This window comes from Suncus etruscus, chromosome 20 (genome assembly GCF_024139225.1).
Source record: "Suncus etruscus isolate mSunEtr1 chromosome 20, mSunEtr1.pri.cur, whole genome shotgun sequence".
Lineage (NCBI taxonomy): Eukaryota > Metazoa > Chordata > Mammalia > Eulipotyphla > Soricidae > Suncus > Suncus etruscus.
The window spans coordinates 8,486,280-8,508,912 of record NC_064867.1 but is presented as its reverse complement, the minus strand read 5'-3'; the positions used below and the strand labels follow the sequence as shown (position 1 = coordinate 8,508,912).

Sequence of the window (22,633 nt, the reverse complement as noted above, 5' to 3'; positions counted from 1 at the left end):
ACATGCAGCTCATCACATAGAGTGATGAGTGCAGTTGCAGAGATGACTACACTGAAAACTATCATAAAATGTGAATGAATGAGGGAAGTAGAAAGCCTGTCTCGAGTACAGGTGTAGGGGGGTGGGGAGGAGGGAGATCTGGGAAATTGGTGGTGGGAATGTTACACCGGTGAAGGGGGGGTGCTCTTTACATGACTGTAATCATACAACTATAATCATGTTTGTAATCACGGTGTTTAAATAAAGATAAAAAATAAAAAATAAAAACCCACTAAAAAAAAAAAAAAAAAAAAAAAAAAAAAAAAAAAAAAAAAAAGAAACAAGAACATAAATAGAATCATAACCTCATTAGTCACTGGGAAAATGCAAATCAGACACTTAATGGCTTTAATTACAAAATTACAAAAACCAATCAGAAATGTTGCCAAAGATATCGTGAAATTATAGCCTCATACATGGCCAAAATGAATGTAAAATCCTGCAGTCACTTCAAGAAACAGTCTGACTATTCCTTTAAAAGGTTAAACAGTGGGGTCGGAGCAGTGGTGCAAGCGGTAAGGCATCTGCCTTGCCAGTGCTAGCCTTGGTTTGATCCCCCAAAGTCCCTTATAGTCCACCAAGCCAGGAGCGATTACTGAGTGCATAGCCAGGAGGAACCCCTGAGTGTCACCGGGTGTGGCTCAAACAAAACAAAACAAAAGTGAAAACATGAAACTGTGAAAGCTACTGTTTGTAGAAGCATTACAGGTAACAGCCCACACTCAACTATCAACTGATGAATAGATAAAGCAGTGGCCGACATCTACAATAGAATATTACTCAGACATAAAAAGGCTGCATAAATCAACCATAATTTATGCTATAACATAGAGGAATCTTGAAAACATTATGCTAAGTAAAATAGGTCAGACACAAAGACCACATATTTAATAATTCTATTAATACGAGATGTTCAGAATAGTCAAATCCATGGAGACAGTGGTTAATGGTTGCCAGGGGCTGGGAGAGAGTGTGGGAAGGTAATCAGGAGAAACTGCTAATGGGTACAGGAGGTTTCTTTTAAGGGCAATCCAATATTCTGGAAAGAACCGGTAATGACTGCCCTACTTTGTGAATGTACTAAAATGACTGAACTGCACATTTTAAAGGGAGTTATTTTATGATATCTCAAAAAATAATAAAAGGAAAGATGTCAGTCACACACAGGCTATGTGACATCGGCAGGTCTATGGCTTATCAACTTCCTCTGAGTGTTCCTCTCAATATAAATGCAGTAACAGTATCTGCCTCTGAGTGTTGCAAGAAATACCTCCTACAAATGAAGAATTCTTGCAAATACTTCTGAAAAATTGCTTCTCAAAGCACCTGTCACAGAGAAATTCTAGGGATCTTTTGTTGTCTCCTGTTTTATCCTAGTTTGGGATCACACTCTACACTGCTCAGAGTGTGGCACTAGAAGGACGAGGCAGTGCTAGGGTTGAGCCTGGGCCTCCTGCATGCAAAGCATGAGCTCAAACCCATTAGTTCTCTATCCAGTCCCTATTGTTTTTCTTCTTCTAAAGTCTTCTATGAACTGGAGCAATAAAACAATAGAAAAAATGTACTTGCCTTACATGCAGTTGACTTGTATTCAATCCCCAGCACCACATTTGATCCTCTGAATCTAGCCCAGAGGGATCCCTAAGCAGGTGTAGGCCCCAAGTATTACCACATATGGCCCAACAACCAAAATAAAATCAAAGTCTTCCATAAATTATTTTCTTCTCTCTTGGAAAAAAAAAAAGAGGGGGCAGGCAGATGCTCAAAGGACTGTGCTTTTTGCTCTGTATCAGGAACCCCCAGCTCTGTCCTCAGCACTACATAGCTTATCATCAGGATCACCCCCCAAGTAATGAGCCAAAGGAATATAAAACGTAAGAACCAAAAATAAATCAGTGCGAGAAAACAAAAAGAAATAAATCATTAAAAAGAAGTTAGATACATTTTACTTGAATGTTATCCCAACCTTTAGCTACTAGAAGTTCTCTCTATATAGAAAGAACATTAAAATATCTGATTCAGGGCCCAGAGAGATAGCACAGCGGTGTTTACCTTGCAAGCAGCCGATCCAGGACCTAAGGTGGTTGGTTCGAATCCCGGTGTCTCATATGGTCCCCCGTGCCTGCCAGGAGCTATTTCTGAGCAGACAGCCAGGAGTAACCCCTGAGCATCGCCGGGTGTGTTCCAAAAACCAAAAGGAAAAAAAAATCTGATTCATCACAGCCCACAGTATTTTAGGACATAAGATGCACTAATTTGGATATGTTTTGTAACCACGTGGTATTCAGGGTTTACTCCTAGTGGTGCTCAGGTTGGCATCATGCAAGGCAAGTGCCTTACCCTTAGTCATATCTCTCCACCCCCCTGAATATAGTTTTAAAAAACCAGGAGTGCTTTCTGAGCACATAGCCAGGAGTAACCTTTGAGCATCACCAGCTGTAGCTGAAAAAAAAAAACAAAAACCCTGAATCGCACCCCACCACCATTATGTCCATCGTACTACTGAAAGACTGAATGAGGAAGTAGGGCGCAGAGTTGGTACTGACTTAGTATTCGAAGCTCATCGTGGGGTTTTTATTCTTCATCATGAGTCATGCCAGCAGGTTTGGAAGGTGTCACTCTGATCTCTCCAAAAACCCATGGGGAAAGCACAATCAGCTGTGAGGGTTCCATGTTATCCCATGCACCCCATAAGAAGTGCTGTAATACTATGCAGTGGTATTTGTGTAGGATTGGAGCACAGAGAGATATTCCAATCTGCCCATAGAGGTTAGGAAGCATCACAGCAGTGAACACTTCAATAGTTCCCATATGAAAGACAAAGTGAGAGAAAAGAGCCAAGACCAAGGCAAAGAATAAGTCAAATGTGAAAGGCAGGTGCTGGTGGGGAAAAGAGTGGGCCTGATATGGACTGGGCCTCTCAAGTCATGGCAAAGCATGGGCCTCTTCTTAGGAAGCCAGGTATCACCCAAGGCTGAGCCTGGGAAGAGTGCCATCATGCAATCTTTATTGGCTCTTCATGAAAGCTCATACTAGATGTTTCTTTGACAACAGTTTCAGTGGGTAATCATGTGACAGAACTGGACCAACAAGAAAAACACTTGTTTTTGTCTTTGTCTGGGACTTCCTGCAATACAGAAGAGGCAACTGGAGAAGGAAGAGTGATTAATGTGGTTCAGGTCAAAGTTGAAAAACAGACCAGAACTCCTAATAGAAAGGACTGACGGGAAAGTGGGCAGAAAGAACAGAGGGGAGAATCCTTCAACTCTTGCATTTTAGAAATAAAGTTGTCCACTGAACAGGAAAAGATTCAGCTAGATAACACTAAATTCTGCCTGAGAAATCATAAAGTATTAATTGAAGTCTTTTCAACATGCACCAAGAAAACTATCCAGAACAAAAATGTTCTATGCTGTCCAATAAAACAACCATCTGCTGAATGTGGGTATGAAACATAATGGAAAGATGGTAGCTGGGCTATAGACCTCCATCTGAGCCAACTTAGTTTTCAAGTCAACCTTGGTTTTTATTCCTTATACTTCGAATGTTTTTACCAAGAAATGGGAACAAAGAAGTTTGAGGTCTATCATACTTTTTAATTCATTTCTTACTTCTGAGCTATTCCACATTGTTGGGAGGCCTCTGAATTGTTAGTCATAACGGAAACAGTCAATATAATTGTCAGATTTACCCCCATCCCAAATGCTCAACTGTCACAGGCACTGCACTTTCTATGTGAGCCAATTACACACTGTCCCCCAAATGATCCACCAATCTTTCTTTTGTTATTAGCATCAATACTTTGATAATCATTTTTGGGCCAATGATAAGATGAGGTACTGCATGCACACTGGACTGGGTGACCTGTGAGTCCCTGGTCACTGGGACGACATCTCCTTCTGCTGGACTAGGCTCAGCAAGCAAGGGCTTCCTGCAGAGACATACCCTGACAAGTGATCAAAGCCTCCTCCATAGTCCTCTGCCTCATTCCCCAGGGGAACAGAAAGTTTTTTATTTTTATTTTATTGGTTTTGGTGAGGAGCAGTGTTTTGGAATTGTTCAGGGCTTCTACTTGGTTCAGTGTTCAAGCAAGCATCTCAACTCTTGAACTATTTTTCCAATCCTGAAGTCTTTTATCATCAAAATTCCAGATTGACAGGAGAAATGAACAGCTTCGAAATCTCACTCTTCTGACTATACTGTGGATCTAACATAAAATTCCACCCTCTCTGCAACACACAAAACCCACAAATTCTCCAGAAGCCCACAGGTGCTTTTCACACACACACACCCCCAGTATCTCCAAATAGCCTGTGATAGGGGACATAGCTGGTAAGCCACTACCCCATCACAAAGATCTCTCTGGTGCACTTGACAAGCCTGGTTCAGAGGCAAAGGATCTCCCCACTCCAAGACATACACAGAACCAGCTCTCCTGGGCAACCCAACACTTAATTCTCCTTATCACTGCCTGTACCCCATCATACCCAGATGGAAGCTCCAAGATGGGGATAGTAGAATCATGAAAAAATATAAGCTATGAGGCTGGAACAATAGTACACAGAAGGTATACACTTCCCTTGCAAGCAGAAGACCCATGTTCGATCTCTGGTACCCCCTATAGTCCCCTGAACTCCTACTCCTCCAGGAATGATCCCTGAGCACAGCTTGGGGTGGGGAGAGTGAACCAAAAACAAAGAAAAAAGTGGAAGCAGCAAGTTAGGGACTGTGTTTCAGGATCAGAGATAATGGGGAGACTATGTGACCATGGGCATGCCCTTATGAGGCACTCATCCCTCCATGCTACATAGGAAGAGTGACAGCTAAGCATTTCTATTCCCACACCCCAAGCCCAGTGCCCTGGAGAATATGCTCCACTATTATAAAGTCCCCCATGAAGTAGTATGACAGTACCATTCTGGGGGATATAAGATCTGGGCAGTTTCTGGTATAAATATATTATATATATATATATATATGTGTGTGTGTGTGTGTGTGTGTGTGTGTGTGTGTGTGCTTTTAATATATTTATACCATATTTTGTTATATTTTCAAGATCTCCTTAGACTTATAATGCATTTACATCAGCACTTGCCATCCAAAAGAAGCACAGTTTTCAGGGACTCAAGATGAGGAAATAGGGACTAGAGAGATAATAAGATGCTCTTTCCATGCAGTCAAGTAGACTCAATCCCCAGCACTACCTATGGTTTTGAGGGCATCAGCAGGGATCAGTTCTGAGCACAGAGCCAGCAGTAACATTGGTGACCAGAGAGGTAAATACAAGTAACTCATCCCCCAGAAAGGATCTCAAACACAGTGAATATAATGAACAACTTCAACATTTCTGTGACTCTCAAAAAGAACAGGATAAGAAACAAGACTGATTTTGGAGGCAGAGACAGGAACTGCCTAGAAAGAAAAGCAACATGGAGAAGCCATCCAACATACAGCCACCAGGCACACTCCAATGTTACATACAGCTTAAAAACAAAAAAACAACCTAGCACCTACATGCCATGAGTAAAAACTAAGTTCAGTACTCCCCTTCCTGGAGAGGTAGGCTGCCTCCAAAAGCCATTGGCACTATCTCTGGCTCAGGAAGGACTTCAGATGCCACCATGTACTTACTGTCCATGTACCCACAGATCAGTAACCAGAGAAGTGTCCCCAAGAGTGTCCTCAGAGGGAAGGTTTGGAGCTGAAATTTGGAGCGACTTTTCCCCTTTACACATTCCTATATTCTCCATGACTTAATATAGATCTGAGTAATGTTCCTGTCTGAGAAGTCATGCTGCCTCTATTATGGGGGAAAGACTCCCTACGCTGTGAGTAGTGAAACTCATGAGAATTTGTGGTGAATGGGGACCAATCTGAAAAAAGCAGCTGCATCCAAAATAGGAAGCCCAAGAGCTTCCTAAGGAACTGGTCCTGCCCGGGCTGAGGATGTTACTCAGTGATGAGCACCGTTTCATGTGTGTAAGGCCCTGGCAATGCAAAAAGGAAAGACAGAAAAGACTGGTACTCCCACATAAGGCTGTCAGCATGGTACAGTGGTTAAGAGTCTCTAAGGGGAACTGTCATGATTACATGTCACATATTATCTTTGGGGGCTGAAAATTCAGGAGAGAGGAGACTGGTATTCAAAAAGCATCAGAGTAGACTAATAAGTAACAAGGTACATGGAGAGCATCGACAAATACAGCTACCTTTTAGTGCCAGATGAGCAGAATCAAAGAAAAGATAAGACTAGGGGCCGGAGAGATAGCATGGAGGTAAGGTGTTGGTCTTGCATGCAGAAGGTCAGTGGTTTGAATTCTGGCATCCCATATGGTCCCCCGAGCCTGCCAGGAATGATTTCTGAGCACAGAGCCAGGAGTAACCCCTGAGTGCAGCCAAGTGTGGCCCAAAAACAAAAATAGAAAAAAAAAAAGTAAGAATATAGTCAGTTTCAGATTCAATGTTAATATGTACCTAAAATACTACTGTGAAAGATATGTAAGCCAATATGATCAAAATAAAAATTAAAAAAAAAGAATATAGTCAGTTTCCATTGATGTTTAAGATCCCTGATCTTTAAGAATTGTCCATCTGCACTGGCCGGGGGGGGGGGGGGGTTCCAGTCCCTGAACTTCGGGCTTGGGAGGTCTCTCTCCCTTCCCGGAGCAAGATTTTAGCTGGCATGGACGGCCAGCTGGCAGACCCCTCATGGGCCAGCGGCCTTTAAGTCCAGCCCAGGGTCAGGGGGGTCCGCAATTGGGTCACACGACCTCCCTCTCCCCCATTCCTCCGGATCTCCAGGTGGGTTTCTGGGAGGAGCTGACGGGGCACTCTGGGTTTTTCCCCACCCCCAGGCCGGACTGGGACACTGGCCTGGGGTTGGGCTTAGGGGGTGGAGTTGGATCTGGTGGGTGGCAGAGAGGGGCTCAGCTATATTAGTTTGTCACTGGTAATCTCATACCAGTCTACATTTTGCAAACCGCGCGGGGGCTAGCGCCCCCGCGCAAACATTTGCTCCTTCCAACCTTCAGTACCCCCGATTTACCCTTCTTTAACTTCAGTAACACATAGTTCTTATCTCTAATCTAAGACATACAGTATATCTAACAAATCCCAGAACTATTTAGAAGGACACAAATTGAACACATATCTTTTGAATATTTTATGGGTATTTTCTTTAACTGATGTAACTCTGTATATATTCTTCTACCATGATGTTTCTATTCACTTTTCATCTTATCTTTTCTTTGTAAGCTGTTAAGTAAGGATTGTTGGTGGAACTGTCCCTCAGTTTGATGCCTATGATTGAACTATGTCATGGAAATTTCTGGTCTTGTCCCTATTGCCTTTAGATGCACCAATAATGCCCCATGGCATTGATCCTTGTTTGCATAGACACATTAAAATGGGAAAAAAAATACATACAGATAAGTTCTTATCTAATAAATCTCAGTACAATGTACCTTACACCCTGAACATTGATATAATGAACTGGCACAGGCTTCAGAAGAATGGGCATCCTCCATACACGCCGGAACCAGGCAAGCTATCTACGAAACATCCAAGGTCTTTTAGAACAACAGCGGGAAGCAGTCCTCTACCAGGAAAGACACTACCAAGGGTCTGACATCGACCTCTTATAAAGAGACTTCCGTTTCCACCGAGAAGACTTGATAGCAACAATGACCTGCTCTACAGGACATGGTTCTCTCTAGTGCCCCTTAAGTGGGAGGTGAAACGAGAGGATGCTATGCACCATCCTGACTGCAATATGGGACATGCAGACTCCAGGATCTTTAATACAGAAGCATGATACCAACAACAGAGACTATGTGAGGAATGGAGGTGTATTGCCACTACAGAGGATGACTTGAATTGAACAAACTAATTTGCCTGGAGCCTAGAGTCAATCCTGTGCCAGGAAACTTCAGGGTTAGGGTCTCCTTGTATTTAGACCATAATTTGTCTTTCCATGTCCCTTATGTTTTGGTGGGCCTATGCAAACAAATGCCACTTGAATACCATTTTTTACTATGTTCCCTTGACTCCAACCCTTAAGAAAAACAAGCCACTAAAACTTTTGAGGTTAACTTAAACTAGGTAGTATGTACATGGAACTAGAGAAATGTACTTTGCCCTCAATGTTTAAGGAGCTACATAAGTATAATGTCTATAGATTATATTGTGTGCTGCTAAGAAATAGTATGTACTACAACTGGGGATCTGAGGGACAAGTAATTGTACTGTACATGGGTTCAGTTTTGTTTTTCTAAATGCTCTTTGGCTGAAAGTTCAAGGCTGGGACATCATCGATGGGACTACCGAGAATGCTGTTTATGGGTGATTGGGCTTCCACTGTAACTTTACCCTGTCCTCTTCTTTACATCTTTGTTGTCATAATTAAAATAAAAAAAATATGAAAAAAAAATAAATAATCACTTGTTAAAAAAAAAAAAAAAGAATTGTCCATCTGAAGGCTGGAGTGACATACAGTGACATACAAGGTAGGGCTCTTGCCTTGCATGTAGCCCTGCCAGGTCTGATTTCTGTCATTGCAGGTGATTCCCGGAGCCCTTGGGGAGTGATCCCCGAGTCAGGAGTAAGACACAACCAGGTGTGGTCCCCAAACAAGTCAAACAAGAATATACTCAGAGAGCTGGAGTATATTCTTTACACTTGGAACCTCATGATCCCTTATCAGCTTCACACCCAAAACAAACAAAAATCTTCTAGAGGGATCAAGAGGTAAATTGGAGACAGCAACTGTTTCATAGGGTGTGGGACAGTGGGATGAGGTAATTGCATACACCAACATCATAGGCATTAATAATATAGTAAACATGTGACCCAAAGTATAATAATTACATTTTTTGTGCTGAAAGTATCAAGTATGTGAGGAGTTGAAACATAGCTTGCCTGTTATTAACAGTCCTATAGATCATGATGCCTACATAAAATTCAGGGAGAAAGACACAAAATGGGCTTTTCAAGAAAAAAGTTTTTCATTCTCTTAACTGGTCCAAATGAAAGCCAATGAAGTTGGCAAATCACAATTGTCCTCATTATTCTACTTTTCCTACATGACATAAGTAGTTACAAAACAGCATTATGAGTTTCTCTAACTCCCTCACCACCCCCAAATATTGACTTCTGTCCATTTTGAATGACCCCAAGTTCCCAGAGGGGGCCATTTGGAAATAATGGGGCCTGTCTGAGAACAGGCAAAACCACAAATGGACACAATAGCAAAGCCGGTTTCCTGGCTGGGACTGTCAAAGCAGCAGAGATGGGGGATGCCACATAGCAGTAGCCTCAGGCAACCAGTATGAACATGGAACCCAAATCCTGCAGAGAAAGATTCATAAGTCTCATTTGGAACACCTCTCACCTGCCTTCTCCTGGAGAAGGCATTCCTTAGAAAATCCACCTGGGTACTATGTCAAAGGGGATGACAGAGGATCAGAAAACTGGACAGTGGCCCAAGCAAGTATGCCCACCACAGGATTAGCAAAGAAGAAACTTTATATATGTCTTTTCATTCCACACCCCATGATATTTCTTCTAGGCCAGAAGGTTGCAAATTGAAACAGGAATGGAGGTGGCCAGGATGGAGCTCAGGGGAAAAGCATGTGCCTAACAGGAATGAGGGCCTAGGATCTATCATCAGTGGAAGGGAGGGAGGAAAGAAGAAATGAAGGAAGGGAAGAAAAGAGAGAGGAGAAAGGAAGGAAGGGAGGAAGGAAGGAAGGGAGGAAGGAAGGAAGGGAGGGAGGGAGGGAGGGAGGGAGGGAGGGAGGGAGGGAGGGAGGGAGGGAGGGAGGGAGGAAGGGAGGGAGGGAGGGAGGGAGGGAGGGAGGGAGGGAGGGAGGAAGGAAGGGAGAGAGGGAGGCAGGCAGGGAGGGAGGGAGTGAGGGAGGGAGGAAGGAAGGAAGGAAGGAAGGAAGGAAGGAAGGAAGGAAGGAAGGAAGGAAGGAAGGAAGGAAGGAAGGAAGGAAGGAAGGAAGGAAGGAAGGAAGGAAGGAAGGAAGGAAGGAAGGAAGGAAGGAAGGAAGGAAGGAAGGAAGGAAGGAAGGAAGGAAGGAAGGAAGGAAGGAAGGCAGCATGTCTAAAAGGAGTTGCCACTGGGTGTGACCCAAAAACCAAAAATAAAAAAATAAAAGACAGGTTCCTCTAAATACTCAGTCAGCCAGAATAGTGATTCCAGTGCTAGGACTTGAGGACAGTGCTGTTTAATCTCTGCTCTCCAGGAGATCACTAGAGCCACACCTAGCAGTGCTCAGGGGGGCATGTGATATTGGTGATGCAAAGCATGAACTCTAATTCCTGTCTCTCCATTCCATTTTTACCTTCTTATTTTTACTTCTGGATTGAGACTGCAGCGTATCTGAGCTTTGGAACTAATCCCTAAACATTATTGTTACTGTTATCATCATTATTATTAGAAGTGCAGAGGATTGAATCCAGGCTTCAAACACAAAGGCAAACTCTCTACACTGAGCTAATACTAGATAGTTTTAGCTCCATCAGAGTTCGAGGAATCTAACTACCCTACTATCCTTATCTCTTTAGGTAAGCGATTTTCTCCAAAGAACATTTGTTTTGAATTAAAAGTTTTTACGATAGTACAGCAAGTAAGGCACTTGCTTTGCATGTGTTCAACCTGGGGTTCAATCCCTGCTACCATATCAGCCCTACCAGAAGTGGTCCCCCAAGTGAAAAAATCAAGAGTGAACTACTGAGTAAGGCCCAAAACAAAAATAAAAGCAAAATGTGTTTAAAAGGTGACGCTGCAAGCAGTTGTAGGCAGTGTATTTTCAAAGACCCCTTGGGAAAGTATCTGACTTGTTGAGAGAGAATGAAGAACACGAGGAAGAGAAAGTTGAGCAAATGTTCCCAAGGTACATCAGGCCTCCAGCCAACAGGGAGTAGAAACAGGATATTGCATGCTTGCTTTCAGCTGAATTGCACATTCATTCCTAACTCCTTCCAAAGAAGTACTGGACATGGTAAAGTTTCTGCTGAATAACTAGGTATCTGCACAGTATATAAGCAACCATTTTCTCCCTGCTCCAAGCAGTAATCACAAAAAGGGGGTGTGACAGGCTCAGCAACCATTTTCTCCCTGCTCCAAGCAGTAATCACAAAAAGGGGGTGTGACAGGCTCTCCCCAATTTCTCAAGCCACAAATCCTATTGAGTCCCAGCTTCTTCATTGTTGTTGTTGTTGCTGCTGTTGTTTGGGCATATCTGGCAGTGCTCAGGGGTTCCTCCTGGCTCTGCCTATTCTCTCCCTTGCTTGGCAGGCTCAGGGAACCATATGGGAGGCCGGGATTCGAACCACTATCCGTCCTGGGTTGGCTGTGTGTAAGGCAAACACCCTACCACTGTGCTGTCTCTCTGGCCCCCCAGCTTTTAATTTTGTATTCAAATTTCTCTAACTCATTGTTCACTCCCAAAATTAAATTCAGATCACTGACTTCACAAGATCATTAAACTACCCTAGTACAAAAACATTTGAAGAATGTGGTTGAAATTCTGGCATAGAGAAGCCCTTCCTAAACATATAAAACTGAAAGTCAAAAGGGAAATATTTATAGATTTGACTGTGAAACATTAAATAAGCCACAAAGTCGTATATTCAAAGTCAAAATACAAATAAGCTACTAAGGGAACATACTGACAGTACAAATTCCTGACAAAAGACAAATGCATTTAATAGGTATATAGCTGACCAGTCAAGGAGACAATGAACTCAGTAGAAAAAGAGGTGAAGGATATAAATGAACAGATAACCTAGAAATTAGGTCACCTACCCAAGAAAAAATATAAGTGGCCAATAGATAATTGAGAATATACTCATATCTTTGTTATTTTTTTTTCATCAGATGGTAGGAACAGCACACAGGGCTTACTCTTAGTTCTGTGCTCAGGAATGATTAATAATGGGACTTAGAGCTATAATAGGAACCAGGTATAAAAATCAGGGTTAGCTGTGTACAAGGCAAGTGCCCTACCTGCTGTTCTATCCTACCTCATCATAAGTTTTTTTGGGGGTCACACCCAGCAGCGCTCGGGGGTTACTCCTGGCTCTACGCTTAGAAATCGCTCCTGACAGGCTTGGAGAACCATATGGGATGCCTGGGTTTGAACCACCATCCTTCTGCATGCAAGCAAACGCCTTACCTCCATGCTATCTCTCCAACCCAATAATTATTTTTTTCAACCCAATGATTTTTAAGTAAAAACATAGGGGCTGGAAAATAATTCAGGTGAAAGAACACATACCTGACATGTGCAAAGACACTGAGTTCCATCCCTGGCATCACATGGTTTCCAAATCATTGCCAGGGAGGCCTGAGGCCCTCTGAAAAGAACCCTAAAAATGGTCTATGTTCAAATAATAATAATAATATCACTATTTAAAAAACTGTAAATGGGGGTTGTTTTTTATAGTAGCCAGAAATGCTGGTGGGCCTGGAGTCATAGGGTTGAAAATGCCTAGCCTTAGGATTCAGGCTGGATGCACTCTGTTCTCAGGCCTGGCATAATTCAGGGCCAGAGCTTGTGCAGCTAGAAGAGGGATGGGACATGCAGTGTTAGGGATCAAACTAAATGTCTCGGGCACGGCAGTATGTGTTCACCATTTGAGCCATATCACTGGCCCAAGATTCTCAGTCATGGGACATTCAAAAACTGAATGTTCACAAGAATGAAAACACACCCTTACAAGAAAGAAACACCACTTATATACATAGAATTGGTGAGAAATTAACTGGTCAACTTCTCAGAAGACAATCTAGCTATTAATAGTTACAAAAACTGGGCCCGGAGAGATAGCACAGTGGTGTTTGCCTTGCAAGCAGCCAATCCAGGACCAAAGGTGGTTGGTTCGAATCCCGGTGTCCCATATGGTCCCCCGTGCCTGCTAGGAGCTATTTCTGAGCAGACAGCCAGGAGTAACCCCTGAGCAATGCCAGGTATGGCCCAAAAACAAAAAACAAAAAATAGTTACAAAAACTCCACAGGTTTCAATTTACATAAACTTAGAAGTATAAAAAATATGTGCTAATATGTTTACTATAGCATGCTGTATAACAACATACGACAACTTAAATGTCTACTAGTAAAAGCATTATAAAGCATGGGACACCATTCAATCACTCTGGGAAAAAATGTAATGCACTGCATGTCTAATGAGAAAGGATCTTCAGAATCTACTAATAAACGTTTTAAATAGGAAAATATACAAATGATCTATTTGTGTATAAAAGAAATCTAAGTGTGGACTGGAAGACAGTACAATAGGTAGGGCATTTGCCTTGCTTGCAGTCAATCTGATTTCGATCCCTGGCAGCTCATATGGTCACCCAAGCACCACCAGGATAAGCCCTGAGCACAATTAGATGCAGCCAAAAACAAACAAAAAAATCTAGGTGAGGGCTGAAGAGATAGTACAGCGGTTGAAGTACTTGCCTTGCATGCAGCTGTAGCCAAACATGATTTGAATCCTGGCACCACATATGGTTCCCTCAGCATCACCATACATGGTTCCCTGAGAGTAACACTTTAGCACCACCAAGTGCCCAAAAACCCAAAATAAAATCGAGGAAATTTTTAAATTAAAAAAAAAAAAGTAATAAAAAGGCCTAGCTTAGATGAGTAGACAGAGAAGATATAGACATATGCATATTTCCCAAGCCAGAATTCATGGGAATAACAAGTAAGGATAGTCAATAGTAATCTCTAATGAACACAAGGCAATAATTGTTCTGGTCATACTATTCCCCTTTTATAAAAAGAAGATACAAACTTTCCTGTTTAATTCCTCAAAAGTTCCTGAAAAAAAAGTCACAAACATCTATTCTAATTTCAGGAAGTTAAAGAAGGTCAGAAGGGGAAAATTTTAGAACCTACTCTGATTAAGCAGATTCTACTTACAGAAAAGTTAAATGGGTTACCACAATAACCATAGATAGGTAAGCAAGTTCAGGAAGACAGGCTTTCTCTGAAAAAGTGGGAGAAAACCAAAAAAATAACAACATTATTTTTAATTGAATCACCATGAGATACGCAGTTACAAAGTTGTTGATGGTTGAGTTTCAGTCACATGATATTCCACGCCTACCCCTTCACCAGAGTATACTTTCCACACAATGTCTCCCATTTCCCTCCTGACCCCCTCTCCCCAGTGTGGGAATGTCAACTGGTTCAGACATTTTAGAAAACAATATGAATATTCCTCAAAAACTAGAAATTGAGCTTCCATTCAACCCAACAATACTACTCCTGGAAATATACCTTAAGGGCCCGGAGAGATAGCACAGCGGCGTTTGCCTTGCAAACAGCCGATCCAGGACCAAAGGTGCTTGGTTCGAATCCCGGTGTCCCATATGGTCCCCCGTGCCTGCCAGGAACTATTTCTGAGCAGACAGCCAGGAGTAACCCCTGAGCACCGCCGGGTGTGGCCCAAAAACCAAAAAAAAAAAAAAAAAAAAAAAAAGAAATATACCTTAAGGGCCAAAATCACAATGCAGATTGACTTAGGCTTTAGTCGATCGGACATTGGCCGTTGAATCCCATTTTTGGAACTGGCACAATTTTCTGCACCAGCACCAGAAATTGAACTTCCACTGAGGAAGGTCCTAATGCTGCTCTGGAACCAAGTTGTTCCAGGGTGGGTTCATATGACACCTTGGACTTGAAAACAGCAACAACTTGCTTTCAGGGCTGGTTTCCCTGGCTTGCCACCTAACAGTGAGATGAAACCAGAGATACTCTGTGACATCCTGACTGACATAGGGTCTGTGCAAAAAATAACTATCTCTAATTACAGAAGTCTGAATGCAAAAACTTGATTAAGGAGAACTTTTATGGGACCATGAAGAAAGGCTTTGGGGTTAGACAACTTAGTATGCCCGGAGCCAGTAGTTGTCTTATGGCAGGATGCTTCATGGAAAAGGACATACTGTTTTTAAGCCAAAGATTTTCCCTTTCTGTTTTCCTAAACTTTTGCTGTGCCTATGCAAACAACTACCACATTTTTTTTATCTTTTAGAAGGGGGCGCCCACCTTTTTTTAACAGAATGGTAGGACATGACCTCCTATTTCTGCATTTTTCTATAAAATTAAAAATGAAATAATAGGGCCCGGAGAGATAGCACAGCGGTGTTTGCCTTGCAAGCAGCCGATCCAGGACCAAAGGTGGTTGGTTCGAATCCCGGTGTCCCATATGGTCCCTCGTGCCTGCCAGGAGCTATTTCTGAGCAGACAGCCAGGAGTAACCCCTGAGCACTGCCGGGTGTGGCCCAAAAACCAAAAAAAAAAAAATGAAATAATAAAAGAAATAAAGGATGGGGGTCAAGGGTCAGGTGGTTTCAGGTGCATTGGTAGAGGGAAAAAAAGGATAAAACTAAATAGCCAAGCCAAAGTCAACAGCAGTAGAATCAAAAGACCTAAACTATAACAATCTAAGCTAAAAATGTGCTTGTTATATTAGCATTCCAGGAGACATAGGGTGGTGATATAGTATGCACTTTGGAAACATTTGTGGAAAGAGGTGGGCAGTAATGGTGGGAATGATCCTGATTCGCTGTATGTCTGAAATCCAATTATGAAGGACTTTGTAAATGACAGTGATTTCAATAAAATTAAATTTTAAAAAATTACAATGCAGAAAAGGCATTTTTTTAATTCCTATATTCGTTGCAGCACTATTCACAATAGCCAGAATCTGGAAACAACCCAAGTGCCTGAGAACAAATAAAAGGATAAAGAAACTATACAATGGAATCTACACAATAAAATACTATGCAGCTGTTAGGAAAAATGAAGTCATGGAATTTGCTTAGACATAGATAGACAAGGAGAGTAACATCCTGAATGAAATGAGTCAGAGGAAGAGGGGGCAGGCTCATGATTGCACTCATATGAGGGTTATTAAAAATATATGAAAATAATACCCAAAGATAATGGAAATGAGGGCCAGTAGGACTGGTCCATGGTAGGACGTTTGTCACAAAGAGATATGTAAATGGGGCTGGAACAATAGCACAGTGATAGGGCATTTGCCTTTGATGTGGCCAACCTGGGTAGGACCCGGATTCAATCCCTGGCATTCATAATTGCCCCCTGAGTCTGCCAGGAGCAATTTCTGAGTGTAGAGTCAGGAATAACCCCTGTGTGCTGCTGGTGTGGTCCCAAAACCAAAATCCAAAAGGGTGGCGGGCAAGCACAGTTAGGACAAAAGAAGGGACCATTATGGCAATGATAGAGGGAAAAAATTTTTTGCAAAGAAATCATTTCAGGTCATATTTGGTGGCACAACAGGGAGGTATAACAAGGGTACAGGCAGAGCCCATGCCCCTGAGAAAGAATGCAGGTAGGTTGGGTGAATGGGATTCCCGTTTCAAATGTGAGTCTTTCTATAAGATGTTCAGACAATGAAAGAAAACATAGTACTTGAATTTGTGTTCTGAGGGGGGAAATCCTTTGAACATTCATTTAAACAAGTATATATTTCTGCAAACACATTCATTTAGCAGCAATTTCCTATTTTTCAGTAATAGGAGCTCGTCTCCCAAATCATCAATATTATCCTCCTACCTCCCACACATCTGACTCAAGATTTCATATGGAATCTGGAGACGAAAATGACTCGTACTCAGACCTACCTTAGCTGAGAACATATGCACACCCATGGAAAGCAGAATCTATGTTGAGTATATAATCAATAAGCGGATCTGGGTTTCATTAAAAAAAATTGGTGACAATAACTCATAACCATGAACAGAAAATGGGACTTATTTCGCCTCCACAATAAAATCATCCATTCAGGCTTCCCAAAAGACAACTTAACTGGCAAATTAAGTGACTCAACTGACAGTACAGAAAGTAACAGAGGTATCTTTCTGAAATCAGTTCCAATGACACGTCAGTCTCTTCATTCTATCTCCGAGCAATCCTGTGATTGTCTCTTGGTATTAAGTTTAAATGCAGCAGAACAAGTACGAATCCCATTATGGTGAAACACTGAAATAACAGAAATCAGTCTCCCCAAAGAAACAGACCGTGTAACCGAAGGGAAACCATCCATGTTATTCAAAGCCTCTGAGTTCCCAGGTGACTTACCTTAGAACTTGTTTCCATGTGATATTTGGCACAAGCTCGAAGCTGAGTCACCCAGAACTGTTTCTCTTTTGCATCAGCAGCTAAAATAAAGAAAAAATTTTTTACAAATGTAATTCCAAAACACATTCAATCTATTTCTACACCCATCAAAATGAGTGGAGGATTGAGGATGGAGGGGTCAGGTAGCAGGCAAGCATAAGAAAATGTAGGTCCACTTGCTGTGCCTATACAAAAAAAAAAAAAAAAAAAAGGGCCCGGAGAGATAGCACAGTGGCATTTGCCTTGCAAGCAGCCGATCCAGGACCAAAGGTGGTTGGTTCGAATCCCGGTGTCCCATATGGTCCCCCGTGCCTGCCAGGAGCTATTTCTGAGCAGACAGCCAGGAGTAACCCCTGAGCAACACCGGGTGTGGCCCAAAAAAAACAAAAACAAAAAACAAACAAAAAAAAAAGGTGGGGTAACACAAACCCTGCCACTGCACTACCTTTTCTGATGTTGTTTTGTCTTATTTTTTTTGTTTGTTTTTTGATATTCTCTTCCTTCTCCTTTTTCTTCCACTTTTTTCTTTCTTTTCCACTTTGGTGGATATTATTAGGTGATATTTTTTTTTAGTAGTTGATTCCAAATTCTTTCTCCTCTTTTCCTTAACCTTTTAACCTCCAACAGAATAGCATAATTTGAATCATTCAGCCTCATAAATTGAGGGGAGAAAAATGATACCAGGACCAGTCATATGAACATGTAGTATAAATAAAAAAAATGACCAGAGTGGAACACCAAATAGAACAGATACCCAGCCTATAACAAGATGTAAGGCAGCGAGCATTTGCAGTAGGATTCTGGGGGGGGGGGGGGGGTGTAAAGGAGTGAGATGTGGGAGACATGCTGGGAATGAGTGGAGGGAGGATAATATTGGTGGTGGGAATGCCCTTCATTTATTGTCACTATGTATCATAAATAATTCTATGTAAATGAACTTCAGTCACAATAAAAAAAAGAATGTGAAAAAAAAGAAAGAAAATGTAGGTCACAATGTTCTCCAGCAGCCAGTACTTATTAATCCCACAGCCATGACACTAACTTGCAACAGAAAAGTCTCTCTTAAACCAGGTGAAATAAAAGGACTATAAAAACACTAACTGAGGGTCACAAGCACCGTAACTTTGGACAGAATATCATAAATGTTAATCCTACTGTGACCATGTTACCTAAATTATAATAAAATTAATTTTGGGGACTGGAACAATAGCACAGTGGGTAGAAAGCTTATTATACACAAGACCACACACAAGGTTCCATTTCTGGTACCACATAAGTCATGAAAGGGTGCCCTGAGCCCTGAAAGAAGTTACCCCTAAGTACACAGCCAGGACTAAGCCTTTGGCACATCCAAATGTGACTCAAATATAAAACAAAAAATAAAATAAACTTTAAGTTTTTAAACATGCATTCTAAAATACCTAAGGACAAATTGATCTTCTTTTAAAACGCTCTTAAAAAGTCATTTCCACATCTCTTAAAAGGTAAACTGTGACAGTATGTACTTTCTAAATTTTTACTTAAAAGCTCATGATTTTTAAGTAAAGTTTTAATTGCGTTACCATGAGCTATAGTTACAACATTGTTTATGATTGAGTTTCATCATACAATTTCAATACTTGTTTCTTCCCAGTACACATTCCCACCACCAATGTCCCCAGTTTTCTTCCTACCATTCCCCTTCCACTTCCCCCCTTTGCCAGTTTCTCTCTCTCTCTCTCTCTCTCTCTCTCTCTCTCTCTCTCTCTCTCTCTCTCTCTCTCTCTCTCTCTCTCTCTCTCTCTCTCCCCCCCCAACCTACCATTTTCCCTTGTAAATACTGTGGTTGTTGGCAATATGGTGACTGAAGGGATACCATACATATCACTTTACCTCCTTTCAGCACCCAGTTCTCATTCCAACTGTTTTTATCATAGTGATCCCTTCTCTGCCCTAACTGCATTCTCCTGCTCTTTGTGGGAAGTTTCCTAGGCATGGAACAATCCTCATGGTCCCCATCTCTATTGTCTTAGGGTATTATTACTGTTGGGGTCCAGTATCAAAAGATCACACAAAACAATGATCTAAGCATTAAAATATTTTATTATGCACAAATCACACGCCACGCAAGTGTTGGGTCCAGAAACTGACCAGCCAGGGCCATCCCCTTTAAGAGGAGAGCAACCCCAGCCTCTAATAAAGATTTTCTTATATACTCTAATACCGCAATTTTATAATTTTCTTACGTTTATAATGATTGATTGGTTAGATCCAACTGGACGGTACATTTCCTTGGGAACTGTCAAACTACTTATTTTCCTTTGCCTACTTGATAGATTGAGACTTTATTCGAGATATGGTTGGGAAGTTTCAGAGCATGCTTGGAAGTAACTGCTAGGTAACTGCTCAGTCAGTTTATCCTGTCTGCTTGTACAAAGCCTCATTCCATAGAGGAGAGAGTTTTCAGGACATGGTGGGGGGGTGACTAATGTCTTGGGACCTGAGAGCACAGGGGTAGGGCGTTTGCCTTGCACACAGCCAACCCAGGATGGATGGTGGTTTGAATCCCGGCATCCCATATGGTCCCCCATGCCTGCCGGGAGCAATTTCTGAGCTCAGAGCCAGGAGCAACCCCTGAGTGCTGCCGGACGTGACCAAGAACAATAACAACAAAAAACAATAACAACAACAAAACAAAAAGAAATGGCTGATGTCTTGATAGTGGGACTTAAGCTAAGTTTTAATTCAGGGTATCCTTATAGATTTCTTTAAAGATATTACTGTTTTCAAAAATAGGTTCATATATCATTTGTTTATAAAATATACTTTCACCTTGAAATTTTAAGGTAAAAAATACAAGCTATAAACCAGTGTAAAAACCCAATGAAGTTTGTTTCTACAAACAAATATTTTTGCAGAAACTAGAGGGTTTTTCCCTTAGAAATACAAATTTCCCGTTGATATTTAATGACATTAAAACCCAACATTTCACTGAGGTGAAAAGTTGAACAAGAGAGCAGAAACGCAGATACCCAGATCCTGTGAAAAGGGCCAAGCCCAGACATTAATATGGAGAAATGTACGCTGTCTTGTTTGCAACTGATAGTTTTCACTAAATTTAGACCTTGCAATTATTTCATGCAAGCAACTTTTATGCATATGTACATATAGCTATTAAAGCTACCTTTAAAAACAAAACAAGAAACCCTTGGGTTTAATAATCCAAAGCAATAACAACAACTCAAATGCAAAATGGCTCAATTGTCGAATTAGTCTGATTTTCTTTTTGTATTGCTTTGTGTCATTTTACTCACCGGAGGGAAGGGAAAGTGCCATTAAGTTTTTCACCTGCTATTGTTTTCTGCTCTCTGACAATTTATTAAGCAATAAACAGCAAAGTGAAACAGAGGACCATATAAATCTAGCCAGCTATCACACATGCTTCATACATATCAGGAGAAAACATGAATCTTAGCATGTCTCCCCACAAACTAAAAAAGCTTTCCTCTTTAATTATAGGCATTTTTTTCCCTTCGTGGGTTTCTGGGTTGCTTTATAGATTCTGAACAACAACTGGTGTATATGAATGATACAAAAATACTCATTTAGTCCATCACTTAGTAGTAAAACTTGAAGACAGAATGGTGAAGATAGAATGGTGAAAATGAACTGAGAGGAAATTTTGGTCTCAGTTCTAGGATCAGGGTGTAAGGTGTGAGATGATCAAAACCCTTTTCTTCACATACAACCTTTACCTGGGCTTAGGAAACTATTATGTAGGAAGGCAAAAAGATCCATCACCTGCCACTAATGAAAGTTAACCACCTTCCCCTAGATGTGTCCCTCTGCTGTCTATGTGTGCACACATTAGCAGTCGATCTTTGTTTCTATGGTCTCCTTATTTCATGGGGGAAAGTGGAAAGAATGCTCTCGGCAGAGCAACCATAACACAATACAGGAAGATTGCTCCAGCAATCCAATTATGCTGTTGTTATCAAGTGTGGCATTTTCTCAAGCCATGTGTGATGGTTGCCTTGGGGGTGACAGGAAAACCCTGGAGTGTCCTTCACATTGATAAGTATGCCCAGTAAAATACATTTCCCAGAAACAAAAAAGGGGAGCAGGCTGGAGAGATAGTACAAGGGGAAGGTGCTTAACCTACGTGTCTCTCACCCTAGTTCTACACCTAACACTGCATATGCCCTCCCATGCCCTACCCGGAGTGAACTCTGAGCACAGAGCCTGAAAATCACCAGGTTTGGTCCAAAACTAACACACACACCCCCAAAAATTAAAAGTGAGGGAATGAGAAAGACAGAAAGCACATCAAAGAAAAAAAAATTTTTTTTGTTTTTGGGCCACACCAGACAACGTTCAGTGGTTACTCCTAGCTCTGTGCTCAGAAGTCACTCCTGGCAGGTTCAGAGGGCCATATGGGATGCTAGGGATCAAAACCAAGTCCATCCCAGATCGGCTATATGCAAGGCAAATGCCCTATCATTGTACTATCACTCCAGCACATGAAAGAAAATTATTAACCCCCTATGGCAACTTACCAGTCCTTAGTATTTCAGCTAGTCAAACAATATAAAAATTACAATTATTTTAATCCCGGTGTCCCATATGGTCCCGCATGCCTGCTAGGAGCTATTTCTGAGCAGACAGCCAGGAGTAACCCCTGAGCACCGCCGGGTGTGGCTCAAAAACCAAAAAAAAATTACAATTATTTTACTAAGATATAACTTTTATAAGCTTTAAAAAGAAATATTATATGTGCAGATTCCAGGATCTTCAATACAGAAACCTGATGCCAACAATAGGACTGCGTGAAAAATAAAACTGTATTGGCACTACAGACAATGACTTGGATTGAATAAACTAGTTTGCCTGGAGCCTAGAGTTGGTCTTATGCCAGGAAACTTCAGGGGTAGTGGTCTCCTTGTATTTAGACCAAGGCTATTCCTTTCTATGACCCCCATATTTTGGTGGGCCTATGCAAACAATATTTGCCACTCTAACACCATTTTTACTGTGCCCTTTTGACTAACCCTTAAAAAAAAAACCTCTTAAACTTTTGATGTTAAACTAATATGTATGTGCTTGAATATATAAAAATACTATGCCTTCAAAGTTAAGGAGTCACATAAATCTCATGGCTTTAGGTTGCTTTGTGTACTGCTAAGAAATGTTATAATGTTCTACAATCTGGGGACTTGTAGACAAAGTAATTGTACATGGGTTCTGCCTTATTTTTCTTAATGTTTTTTTGACTGTAAGTTCAATATTTAGGCGTCAGCAAGGGGATTTCTTCTGAGAACTCTGTTTATGGGCAATTGTTCTTTCACTGTAACTTTACCTTATCCTCTTTGCATCATTGTTCTCATAATTAAAAATTAATAAAAAGGAAATATTATGCCCCTTAAGAGATTTGTTTAGAGGGTTAGAGTGAT

The 22,633-nt window shown here is 41.4% G+C and overlaps 1 protein-coding gene across 1 annotated transcript in view; it reads right to left on the bottom strand.

Moving 5' to 3' along the window:
• Positions 1-22,633, bottom strand: part of OSBPL10 (oxysterol binding protein like 10) — a 290,339-nt gene that overhangs the window by 172,826 nt on the left and 94,880 nt on the right. Inside the window, exon 3 of the mRNA XM_049766398.1 lies at positions 17,166-17,245. Coding sequence (XP_049622355.1) covers positions 17,166-17,245 — 80 coding nt within the window. The remainder of the gene's footprint in view (positions 1-17,165; positions 17,246-22,633) is intronic.